The 12,880-nt window shown below is 37.7% G+C and overlaps 1 protein-coding gene across 1 annotated transcript; it reads left to right on the top strand.

Annotated features, from left to right (window-relative positions):
- Window positions 1-4: 4 nt before the first annotated feature.
- On the top strand, window positions 5-11,181 carry xkr5a (XK related 5a). Its single transcript, XM_084090638.1, has 8 exons — window positions 5-107; window positions 257-447; window positions 1,375-1,558; window positions 3,753-3,937; window positions 6,357-6,569; window positions 7,626-7,795; window positions 8,038-8,149; window positions 9,412-11,181. Exons 2-8 carry the CDS (start codon window positions 345-347, stop codon window positions 10,338-10,340), a joined length of 1,896 nt encoding a protein of 631 aa, XP_083946764.1. The 5' UTR covers window positions 5-107; window positions 257-344; the 3' UTR covers window positions 10,341-11,181.
- The last annotated feature ends 1,699 nt before the right edge of the window (window positions 11,182-12,880 follow it).

A 12,880-nucleotide genomic window follows, 5' to 3' on the forward strand; every position in this document is an offset into this window, starting at 1 on the left:
TCCAGCGGATATCACGTTTCTCTTGTGTTGTCCAACAAAACAGCATCTGTTTGTAAACATCCGGGTCACCGTTACACCTACACACAAACAGACACACGCAACCATAGGTAGGGCTACACAGAATGTCACATAATTGCAGAATTATACTAAAATATGACAAATCCATCTATTATTATACAACAACATGAACGTATTAGCGGATGCGCGTCACTGTCTCTTTAATGGTCCAGAATCATGACGTCAGATATTTTGACAGGACGACGGAGAGGAGAAACCGGATCCGCCGCTGACAACAACAACAAACACACAGATGTGTCGAGCAACGCCGCGTCCCGGTCGCTGAGATGCCGGTAACGGAGCGGAGAGGACGCGACGCGTGGTCGAGCTGCTGGCGCGTGCTTCTGCTCGCGGCGTCCGCGCTCGTGCTGCTGGCGGAGAGAGCGGCGCGTGAGTGACCTTACACCGCATCACAGGTGCATCTAATGCACCCCATATACATCACATTATAACGAACGTTAGGCTACCGTATCCATTTGCCAAGGTATTTACACACTACTCCAAGATCATTCAAAGAATACCATGGTACTATTATTACATGTCCAAAATCCATAATACGCCCAGAAATATGAAATACCATGTAACCATGATACCTGTTCAGAAACATGTTAAAACCATGGTCTTTTTTGGTACCCTTTTACTTTTTTCTTTTTACATTTTCTTTTTTTGTATACTTGGAAGTACCTTGGAGGCTGGAGCATCATGTAATACTGACACATATATCAAATCTTTTGTCTCACGCACATACACACACACACATACACGTGTGTGTGTGTGTGTGTGTGTGTCTACAATATTCGAAGTAAATATAGAAGAATTATATATATATATATATATATATATATATATATATATATATATATATATATATATATATATATATATATATAATAGCCAGTATAAAAGACAATATACAATTATTATATGTATATAATATTTACTTTGAATCAAGTTGAAAATATTTAATTTCCTATCCACTGTAAGAGTATTGTTATATGTATAATACTGGACATAAACATTTAATTAACATATTAAAATGTATCTGAAGGGCAATTTTCAAAATAAATATTGTTCTGATGCAGCGTTAGAGATTTAGGGATCCGTGGAACACCTGATCTATCAAAGCTTGACTGTCAGAAATGACAGATTACTGAATTGTTTCTATCATATCACAGTTTAACCTGGATTTACAGTGATATTATCTTCTCATCCCATTTCACTGCTCTTTTGTTAGAGATAATCTCATACAATGCAAAAACATATTGAAGTGCACAGATGTAATGTCAGGTAACAGGTGTTCTCTGTGTTGTTCCTCAGTGATCTGCTGTGTGGGCTTCTACCTGTGGCAGGAGGAGCTGAGCTTGGCCGCTCTGACCTTTGCCCTCTTGTTACCGGGGTCAATGGTGCAGGTGTTGAGTTTCAGATGGTACAGGGCCGACGGAGACAAACGCACAGGCCACAATTTCATCATACACACTCTTCACCTGGGCATCTTCAAAAGGTGTGTGTGTGTGTGAGAGTGTGTGTTTGTTTGTGCTTCTAAAGGAATAATATCTTGAAAAATTAAAATTTAGTTCATTTACTCCAGGGCTTCCCAAACTTTTTTGTCAGCCAAACCCCAGATGTAAAATATTTACTTGAGTACCCCCTGAGAATTTAATTTAATATATCAGTAATTGGTAATACTTTACAACTGGATCCCATTAGTTAGCGTTAGTAAATGTGTTAATTAACAATGATCAAGACATTTGTTGCAGTATCTTTGTTAACGTTAGTTAATAGAAATACAACTGTTCGTTGTCAGCTTGTTAGCTGGGACCAATTAATGTTGACAGAAACAACTTTAGATTTTGATAATGTTTTAGTAAATGTTGAAATTAACATAAATTAAGATTTATGTAATGCTTTAGAATTGTTACCAATTAATTTAATGACACATTTGCATGTTCACGGTTCTCTGACGTTGTTAATGATCAGATATTAACAGATAAAATATTTGATCTCATTTTAATAGGCTAAGTGTTTTATTTTGATAGTTTTCAAATCTTTAATATGGGGCTACACGACTTGGCCCAAAAAAAATATATATTGCAGTTATTTTGTCATATATTGTGATTGTGATTTGAACTGCGATATGACATTTAATTTCATATGAAAATAATACCTATATCTAAAAGTGTATTTATAAGTTATATTGCGATTTCAATTTTAATTCAATTAGATGTGCAGCCCCATTTTCTTTATTTTAATTTTACATTCAATTTAATTAATTATTAGCTTTTCATCAACTCATTAAGCCCCTGCAGTTTCCTCACAAATCCCCATTTAGGAAAACCTGACTTATTCAAATTATCTCATGTTGTTCTGTCTTTTATCCATGGAATGTTTTGGATAAACTGGTCCTTGAAGATTTGATGAGAACAAAACTTGAACTGAATAATGACACTAGTGTCTTCTGCTTTATACTGTAGCTGAATTGATGTTTTTCAAAATTGAGTTTTCAAAGTTTGCAACATCGACACTGAACTGAATCAACATTGAACTCGAGATTAAAGGGTAACTCTCGCCAAAATTGAACCTAGGCTCTTTTTGTTAATCTACTCGAGTCAAACTTCCGTGTAAAAGCATAATTAGGATGGAAACTCCACTTTTAAGATTGACCGTATTTTCGTTTTAGGTCAAAATGCCTTTTGAATGGGAGTGCTTGGGGCACTTCTATGATAGCATCAAAAATCGCTATTTTTAAAACACTAAGAAGGCTCGACACAACATGAAACTTTGCTCTCAGTATCACCAGAGGCTCTACACATGAACTCCAGCATTGAGAACATTGTTTGTGTACACAGAGTTTACTAAAAAGGAGGATTTTGAATGACTCACTTTATCAGTTAGTGTTTCCGGTGGCTGGAGTTTTGTCAGTCAAAAGTAGTCGATCTCCGAATGCAACTTAATGAACTGACTCCATATGAGGAAATGTCATCATGAACTTGTAATTTCAATGAAAAGCATGATAAAAAAAATTATCCGTGAATTTATATGGAAACAAGCGTTAGGAGCTTTCCATCTTTACTCTCTTCATGTTACGTTGCATTCGGAGATCGGCTACTTTTGACTGACAAAATTCCAGCCACCGGAAACACTAACTGATAAAGTGAGTCGTACAAAACCTTTCTTTTTAGTAAACTCTGTGTACACAAGCAATGTTCTTAATGCTGGAGTTCATGTGTAGAGCCTCTGGTGATACTTCCAGCAAAGTTTCATGTTGTGTCGAGCCTTCTTAGTGTTTTAAAAATAGTGATTTTTGATGCGATCATAGAAGTGCCCCAAGCACTCCCATTCAAAAGGCATTTTGACCTAAAACGAAAATACGGTCAATCTTAAAAGTGCCGTTTCCATTCTAATTATGCTTTTACACGAAAGTTTGACTCGGGTAGATTAACAAAAAGAGCCTAGGTTCAATTTTGGCGAGAGTTACCCTTTGACACTATTGCCTTCTGTAGAGCTGCCTGTAGCTGAACTGAACTCGTTTCATAATGGTTGAACTTTTACACAGTTATTGAACTGATTCAATTTGAATTTGTCTCATATTTGATGAATTTTACCTTCCTGTTGATACTGTGAAGCTGCTTTGAAACAATCTGTATTGTATAAAGCGCTATATAAGTAAAGCTGACTCGATGTGTGTTGTGTGTCAGATTTTGGGATTGCAGTGTGCGTGAATGGACCGCTCAGGGCTCGTCGCAGTCGCATGCGAAGGAAGTGATGCGACAGGCGGACGTGTCTGCTCTGCGTCTGCTGGAGGTCTTGCTGATGACTTTACCTCAGACGCTCCTGCAGACGTACGCTCTCAGCGTTACCGGCTACGGCCTCTCGTCTCCAGGTCAGTCCTGAGCTCACTTACACACAGAAAACATGCATTGCACTTCCGAACATGCATAGGCATAATTTGCGGGTGGGACATGTCCCCACCACTTTTTGCCAGGGTCGATATTGTCCCTAGCCTGGTCCTACCAGACTCTCAGAGAGTCTGGCCACTCTCCATTGACAAGCGTTAACTTCCTTGAAGTTTAAAACTATTGGATCTGCCCAGAGCCACTCTGGATCTGCCATAACCAATTGCTAACGTTTGGTCGTGACGTAACCCTACAACTCAAACTAGCGCACGACCTCAACGTCATCGTTCTCAGCCACTCCCTCTGTTCGCTGATTGGACCGGTACAAATTTGGCAGGAGAAAACATAGATATCCATATAAGGCTAGATGTCTTAAGGCGGAGTCTCGAACGGCATCACCGGCGGCCATCTTGTCACAGGGAAGCTTTCTGGCGAGCTCTGGGGTATCTGAAGTAAGGTGAGTGATCAGCACGAACACAAATCCTCTTATCTCGCTGAAATCTTGACGGATTTACAAACGGTTTGGTTTCTTACAAACGTTATTAACGTGGCTATAATTCTGAACGCTGGAACATGTTGAAATTGCATATTTTCTCAATTATTCATATGTACAGTGTCATAACTACATCTCTGACGTTTATAACAAACCAAACCGTTTGAAAATCGGTAGAAAATTGAGCAAGTTATGGTTATTTAAAAGTACATGCACCATTAAAACACAATGTTACGAGTGAGCGAGCTTCCTGTGGCAAGATGGCCGCCGTGTGCGGACGTCGACCACCATTGGCCAGCAGCGCGGACGAGACATCTAGCCTTTATTATATGATATCTATGGGAGAAAACCCACGAATATCCTGCAAACCAGACGGAGTACTGAAGGAAAACGAAAATTGAGCGGAAGTACGTAGGAGGGCGGAGCCAGGCTATATTGTCCCCACCACTTTTTGATACATCTCGTGGCACGGATGTACCTAATACAAATTAATAAAACATCTCCAGTTAACTAGCAGAGCATTCATTTCGTTCGTTTGTTAAATAAGAGGCGATCTAACGCTGAAATGTGTGGTTTTTTAAATCAAGCAGAGTGTTCGATGCCGCTGCTATCAGTGGCGCGGATACAGTGTTCTCTACAGTCTTCACACGGACGAGCGCTTCAATCTATCGCTTAACACAGTTGAGGAGACTCTATAGAGAGCCTAAGTCCCTCCCCTCCGCTTCCGGCTCATGGGACCTTATTTCGGAAAAAATATGTATGGTAGTCAATGGCGAGAGACAACTTATCTTTTTATTCCGTCTGAACTGTGCCCTGAATTACACATATGATGTTTGTCAATTTAAAAGATAATTATGAAAGTCAAGAAAGTCGCAGTTTGTCATAAAACAGAAGAGTAACATTTAGTTTTATGTGAAAATCGCTCAATGAACTACATCTCTCGTCTCGCACTATGTACGTCACCGTTGCTCGTGTGTGTGCAGTCTGGTACAAAACACTCAGGCATGACGGCGTAACGTTACGATTATAACGTAAGACTATAGAAAAAATGACAGACGTTAGCTTCAGTGAAGTTAGCTTCATTCATTGAGAGAAAAGGTATGACGTCACACGTGCGCCTTTTGGGTTTGTAGTCTTTGTAATTACGTATTTTCACAGTCTTATACCTCAACAGTTTTACATCAAACTGCGACTTTCTTGACTTTAAAATGTATCTTTTAAATTGACAAACATCATATGTGTAATTCAGGGCACAATTCAAACGAGATCAAAATATTTGTTGTCTCTCGCCATTGTCTACCATACAATATTTTTCCGAAATAAGGTCCCATGGTGGTCCACCGGAAGAGGAGGGACTTAGGCTCTCTATTCGTTCCGGTGAAATCACAAAACAAAATGCACACAAACGTGTCCCTGCTTGATATACAACCACTCATATCAACATATTCAGTTTTGATTAGAAAAACAATGATACGTGTGCGGATTAGAACCCAGAAACTCTGACACGCTTGGTAAAAGTTCTACCGCCAGACCATTAAAGTACACAAGAAATCCTGTATTCGCAGATCTATGTATTTATTCACTTGAAAATGATCGGCACTAACAGTATATAGTCATAGATCTCATTAAATGACAGATTAATCCCAGTGTACTATTGAAATTGATTTCTGGACATTATGTTATTTTTTCCAAAAATTGTTATTGTAAACATATCTGATTTAGCATTAGCCCTATACTAGCAACACCCCCCACCCATTCCCCCCGTGGCCCCGCACCCCCTGTTCTCACACACACACACACACACACACACACACACACACACACACACACACACACAGACCTGTCCCACACTATTTTTAAAACAAAGTTTCGCCACTGCAAACATGTATAGATAACCGTGTGTGTTTCTGCAGTGGCTCTGTGCGACGGCGTGTGTTTGCTCTCGATGTCCTGGGCGCTGGTGCTCTACAGTCGGGCCTGTTGTTTGATCCGTCCGGGACATTTGCAGATGCCTCCAGCGGCGCTCCTGTGCCAGCTCCTGTGGAGGACGGGCATGTTAGCCGCCCGCTTCACCAGCCTCGCCCTGTTCACACGCACCTTCGGCTGCTGGGTCATCGGGGTCGTGGGTGAGTCTGCACGAAGATCAGAGATGTGCACGCTCGGGTTTTGTTAGTAAATTACCAATGATATATCTGAAGAAATGTACATTTTGGGGTCGGTAAGATTTTTTTTGGTAACCCTTTACTTTTTAATTTACTTATTAATTTACTTATTAATCTTTGTTCATCTTAGTTAATAAAAATACAACTGTTCATGTTAGTTCACAGTGAATTAGCTAATGTTAACAAATACAACTTTTGATTTTAATAATGTATTAGTAAATGTTGAAATTAACATTATCTAAGACTAATGAATGCTGTGGAAGTTTCATTCATTCTTAGTTCATGCTAACTAAATTAGTTAACTAATGAAACCTTATTTTAAAGTGTTACAATAAATAAATAAAAATTAATACTTTATTCAGCAAGGACATGCTACTTTTATCAAAAGTTACTGTAAAGAAATGTATAATGTTACAAAAATTTATATTTCAAATAAATGCTGTTCTTTTGAACTTTCTATTCATAAAAGAATCCTGAAAAAAAATTGCACAGCTTCCACAAAAATATTAAGCATGTTTTCTGTTTTCAACATTAATATTAATAATAAATAATTCTTAAGCATCGAATCATCATATTAGAATGATTTCTGAAGGATCATGTGACACTGAAGACTGGAGTAATGATGCTGAAAATTCAGCTTTGATCACAGGAATAAATTCAATTTTAACAAATATTAAAATAGAAAACATTTAGTTCAAATTGTAATATTTCACAATATTACTGTAAAAAATCTTATTGACCACAGACTTTTGAATGGTTGTATATGATTTCATGCTAAAAAAATAAAAGAAAACATTTATACAATTAAAAAAAAATTGTACAGTATATTAAAAAAATCATCTGCACAAATTATATTAACTCTATTTTTACGACCATTAATTTTTGTTGTATTGTGACATTATTTTATTGACGGTTATGTGCAATCTCCCCCACAGCTTGTTGCCACACACAATATTACTGACTCATCCCTCAGTTTGTGTAAAGTATGTGTGTTAATCTTTGTGTCTCATGTTCTCCCAGCGTCTCACTGGTTGATGGCTGCGCTGTGGTTGGTCTCCCAGCAGACTGATATATATGTGGGTCACTGGTCATGGCGCGTGTTTAACGTCATTCTGGGAGGCGTACATGTGTTCCTGTTTCTCAACGTGAAGGACGGACCGTCCCGCTTCCGGATGACAGGATTCTATACGGTACAAACACACAATCTTAAAGAGAGCTCGAGATATATGTGTATAGGATCTGTGCTAATAATGTTCTGATCTGTTTTTCTGGACTGTTTACACCATCAGAAACACTCTCTCATATTCTTTGCAAAATTGTCTGCAGAATATGAATATGCAGAAAATGAATATGGGTTTGAAGGAGTAGTTAATGCAGAATTTGGAGCTGTTCCTTTAAGGAGTGACCGCTCTGTTGTTTCTGTGTTGTGTAGGTGATGCTGCTGGAGAATCTTACCCTGCTATTGGCTGCATCTGACATCCTGACTGATGCATCATGGGATAGCCTGATTGTCCCCACTGCTGTGCTGTGCAGCTTTCTGCTCGGTGAGAGTTTGTGTGTGTGTGTGTGTGTTGAGAGCATGATAGTAAGACAGATCTTGATAACAAAGGTGACATATTGTGAAAGTATTGTGTCATAGTGTCCAGTGCATTTTTCATTATTCTGTATAGGGTTTGATCACACTGAAATAAAAGTCTTTTTCCCCTAAACATATTTTATTTAATAAAAAACTGGTAAATCTTTTATTTGATTAAAAAACGCAATTACAACACAATCGAATCTTCCTTTTTCTGAAATTTACCATTGTAAATTATACATTTAAGTACCATATCATATAAATTAAAATACCATGCAAAATACCATATAGACTAATATAGTTAAATAAGAGTGTAAGAGCTGTTTGAAACCACTGGCATCAAAAAATACTAAACCATTCAAAAGTTTTGGAAAAAATGTCTCTTATTCTCATCAAGGCTGATAGCCTTGAAAATGAAAATAAAGTAAAAATAGTAATATTGTGAAATATTATTGCAATTTAAAATAACTGTTTTCTATGTGAATATATGTTAAAATGCTGAATCAAAGCTGAATTTTTAGCATAATTCTTCAGTCTTCAGAGTCACATGATCCTTCAGAAATCATTCTAATATGATGATTTGCTGCTCAAGTTGTGATGCTTCATATTTTTGTGATCACACTCCAACATTGTTTTCAGAATTTCAGTTGAAAAGACCAGAATTTATTTAAAATAGAAATCTTTTGAGATTAATGCAGAACTGAAAGTGCACTTTTTGATTAAACATGTTTCCTAAACATTATTACCCATTCATCAAATGTGTATTTTGTGTATTATTCTGCAAGACCTCTGAATCTATATTACATAAAAATATTCCCGTCCCTGAAAGATTCATGAAAATTATTAGTGATTTCACTGTGGTTTAAATACTGAAATGTCAAATATTTAAAGTTCAATAGGAAAATGTGCTAAACTAAATATATAAAGACTGGTTAAAGAATGAATAACATTACTGCTATTTTAATAAATTAATAATGATTTAATGATTGAATTATTTAATAATGTTAGAGTAAAATAGAGTCATTTATAAAAATTATTGTTAGATACATATTTAATAAGAAGAAAAATACAGATGACTCTTGAATAAAGTGATCAAAGGGATTAATATCTGAACATCTGCAGTGCAAATATGAATTTGTCTGCAATAGATGCATAACTGCCCTCCTCCAGTAACACTTGCATTTGATCTTTTTCAGCTAAATGATATCTATTCCTCTCTATCTTTCTCAGGTTTGACATCCCTGATGTTGTACTATCGTTTTCTGCATCCCAAATCCACTGAAATCTCTCAGGGTTTGCGTCAGCGGGCGCACATGGGCCGAGAGTGTCTTCAGCAGGGCAATTCGTCCTTCTCTCTGGGGGACAAAAGTCTTCCTCCGGCCCCTCTTCCCATCCTCTTCCCGTCCTCTCACGCTTCCTTCTCCCTCTCTGGGATTCCCGGGTCTCTACTGGAGCATCCCGGGAGCTGTGGTGTGAAGCTGGATGGCGAGTGCCGGCACCATCACTGGCTGCTGATCCGCCTCGCCCTGAAAACCGGAGACCCGGCGAAGATTAACGAGGCGTACGGGGCGGGGGGAGTATCCGGGATACTGATGGTGGATCGGAAGGGGGATCAAATCATTGAAGACGGGTGTGTGTCCACCTCGGAAAGCCGTGACGACACGATGGCCGACTGCAGGGAAGAGTTTGAGAGCGTGAGCGAAGCGAGAGAGGAAGAGGAACCGGATGAGGATGACAGCCTCGAAATGCAGAGCCCATTAGAGTCGCCCGTCTCCGAGTGCAAGAGGAGCTCGCCAGAGGGGAAGTCTGTGTTTGGGGACAGTCCTGAACACAATTACTGCCCCACCGAATCCAGCTCCACTATATACTTCAGCGCCGACCCACAATCCCCGAGCAGCTCCAGTAACCCGCGTCTGGACCGCGAGACGCCCTTCGGTTTCGGCTCTGGGACCGGGCTGGAAACGCTGGACGAGCTGAGTCCCATTTCCATAGACGGCGGGATGCACAGGGATCTCGTCCGGGGGCTTCTGGGCCGAGCGGGACCCTGCTACACCTCTGCTCCCGGACTGAACGGAGAGAGTTCGGGAAGCCACCTCAGAGGCCCCCGTCGACAGGTGGTTCTGTCCCGCAGGGGTCCGGAAGAGGACGGTGGGTTTTAACAGCATTTACCATACCAACTTTAAGGGGCGTTCACACTGACAGAGATTTCCCAGTGTGAAAGTTCTGAGGCAACATGTCTTGAACTTTATGCAAATGAGCTTCAATGGCAACTACCAATGAGAGTGAAGATGAAGAAGGAGGAGGAGGAGTTAATGTTGTTGTGAATGTTTCACTGTTCTGTGCAATTTGTCTTTGCCCACATTCAGGGATATCATTTTAAAATAATAATGTGTTGAACACTTGTTTGGTCGGCTATTTATCTCGTCCATGATGTGATATATTATACGCTGCTGCAATTTCTATGCTCTTTCCCCTCCAGAATGTGAAGTGGCAGGAAAACAGATTTGTTGTCACATAAAATGTATTTAAAATATATAATACACTACTTTTGAAAAGTTTGGGGTCTGCAAGATTTTTGAAATACATCTCTTCTCCTCACCAAGGCTGCATTTATTTGATCAGAAATACAGTAAAAACAGTAAGATTATATTTTAAGATAACCGTTTTGTATTTGAATATATGTTAAAATGTAATTTATTCCTGTGATCAAAGCTGAATTTTCAGCATCATTACTCCAGTCTTCAGTGTCACACGATCCTTCAGAAATCATTCTAATATGATGATTTATAATAACATTTCTTATTATTATCAATAAAAACAGTTGAGCAGCTTCATATTTTTGTGGAAACTGATACATTTTAGGATTCTTTGATCAGTAGAAAGTTCAAGCATTTATTTGAAATATAAATCTTTTCTAACATTATAAATGACTTTACTGTCACTTTTCATTAATTTAATGCATCCTTGCTGAATAAACGTATTTATTTCTTTAAAAAAAAATCTGACCCCAACATTTTGTAAAAATATATGCATAAAAAAATATAATACTAGTTTTACGGCCAACTTACAGCCGCTTCCTCCAATGATCACTGTCAGTGTGAATGAACAGGGCATTACTTCGTAAAATACAAACAGCTGGAACATAAAAACTTGAACCTGGATATTTAAGACATTAGAAGTGAATAAAACCATTCAGACTTATGAAGATAAAAACTTTTAAATGTTTACTTTTCTTTTTTTTCTGTTTTTAGTTCTCTCACTGTCTATGTTTATGTTCAGAATGGAATACTCGTGTGCACAAGTAACTAACATTAAATAAGTAACATTATTATCACATGACCTCTTCACATTGCTTGTTCAATTAAGCGGCATCTAGACATCATCTCAGAAATAAAAATTATTTTAAGTTTAAGTTATTTTACTTTTTTAATCCAGTTATTTGACAAAATGTTGTAACTTCTTGCAAGGAGATAAAAACTTCATCTGTGTATTTGTGTATACATGCCATTCTGAACATAACCAGTATAAATCCTCATGCTGTTGGTTTGAGCTGAAAGCACAATAATCCTAAAGTGTGTGTGTGTGTGTGTGTGTGTGTGTGCGTGTGTTCTGTTTAAATTCTGTCCTCTCAAACTGTGATGTAATTCCACTCTTATGAAGGGCTGTGGTCTGGTTTATTATTCATTGGTGTATATTGCCTGAATGATACAGACATAAATAGAGACAAAACTCATCTTGGAACATGATCATATCTGCATTAGAGCATTAGAACCACCATAGATTATGATTATTATATATAGATTATATATTTGGTCCACTGCTCCACATGCTTTAATTTTTGCTTATCTTTGTTTTTTCATTTAAAGTATAGGCCAATTTTGTTTAGAGTTTTACAGAATGTTTTTTATAATTAATTGATTTGTTCATAACATATTTATAAAGCTGATGCATGGTTCTACTGTAACAGCTGTTTTTTTTTGGAGCTCACCTTTACAGAGTAGTAAAAATGAAAAAAATGAAGAAAAAAAAATCTGAAAAATAAAAATATTCTATGTATGATACATTTGCCTTGAATAAGAATGGTCATAATGTTTCAGGGGTATTGTAGTGAATATCCACTGGAGTGGTTTTTCACTTTTTGAAGTGCTCACTGTGTGTGTGTGTGTGTATGTGTTTTCCATCGTTTTTCATTAAAGCATTTTGAGAGTGTGTTTACTATCTAATAATTGTTATTTGCATGCATTTTTCTGAAGGATGACCGTGTGCTTAAACAGTAGTGATGGGTGATTTCCCCTAAGGCAGGTCAATATTTGCAATAATTTCTAAGCAAATTCAGCCATTAAATTATAGCGACTGGCTGATATTGTGAATGAAAGTTTGTTTGATTTTTCTGGATGTGGGTTGTTTGCTCTTATGATGAATTCCATTTATTCATTAAATTAATTTCACAAGAACCATGAACGTGTCTTAATATATCTCTCGCACATATGTTTCCACTTGTGAAATAAGTCATCAGGGTCATCTTCATCTATACTGCTGCTGCACACAGAAAATATTAGTCATAATAAATAAAATTGAAGGAAAAGCCTACTACACAATGGAAACTATATGACTAATATACACAGACTTTTTTCTAACAAGTGTCAGATAAAACAGCTAAAGGCATTGAACTAATACAATAATGCAAAGAGAATTATAT

This window comes from Abramis brama, assembly GCF_963993115.1.
Source record: "Abramis brama genome assembly, chromosome: 18".
Taxonomy (NCBI): Eukaryota; Metazoa; Chordata; class Actinopteri; order Cypriniformes; family Leuciscidae; genus Abramis; species Abramis brama.

What these genes read in the sequence shown, in the direction of transcription:
- xkr5a (XM_084090638.1), top strand. Translation starts at nt 345, where the DNA reads ATGCCGGTAACGGAGCGGAGAGGACGCGACGCGTGGTCGAGCTGCTGG. An exon ending in CACCTGGGCATCTTCAAAAG is followed by an intron (nt 1,559 to 3,752) that starts GTGTGTGTGTGT and finishes GTTGTGTGTCAG; the next exon opens with ATTTTGGGATTGCAGTGTGC. An exon ending in GGATGACAGGATTCTATACG is followed by an intron (nt 7,796 to 8,037) that starts GTACAAACACAC and finishes TGTGTTGTGTAG; the next exon opens with GTGATGCTGCTGGAGAATCT.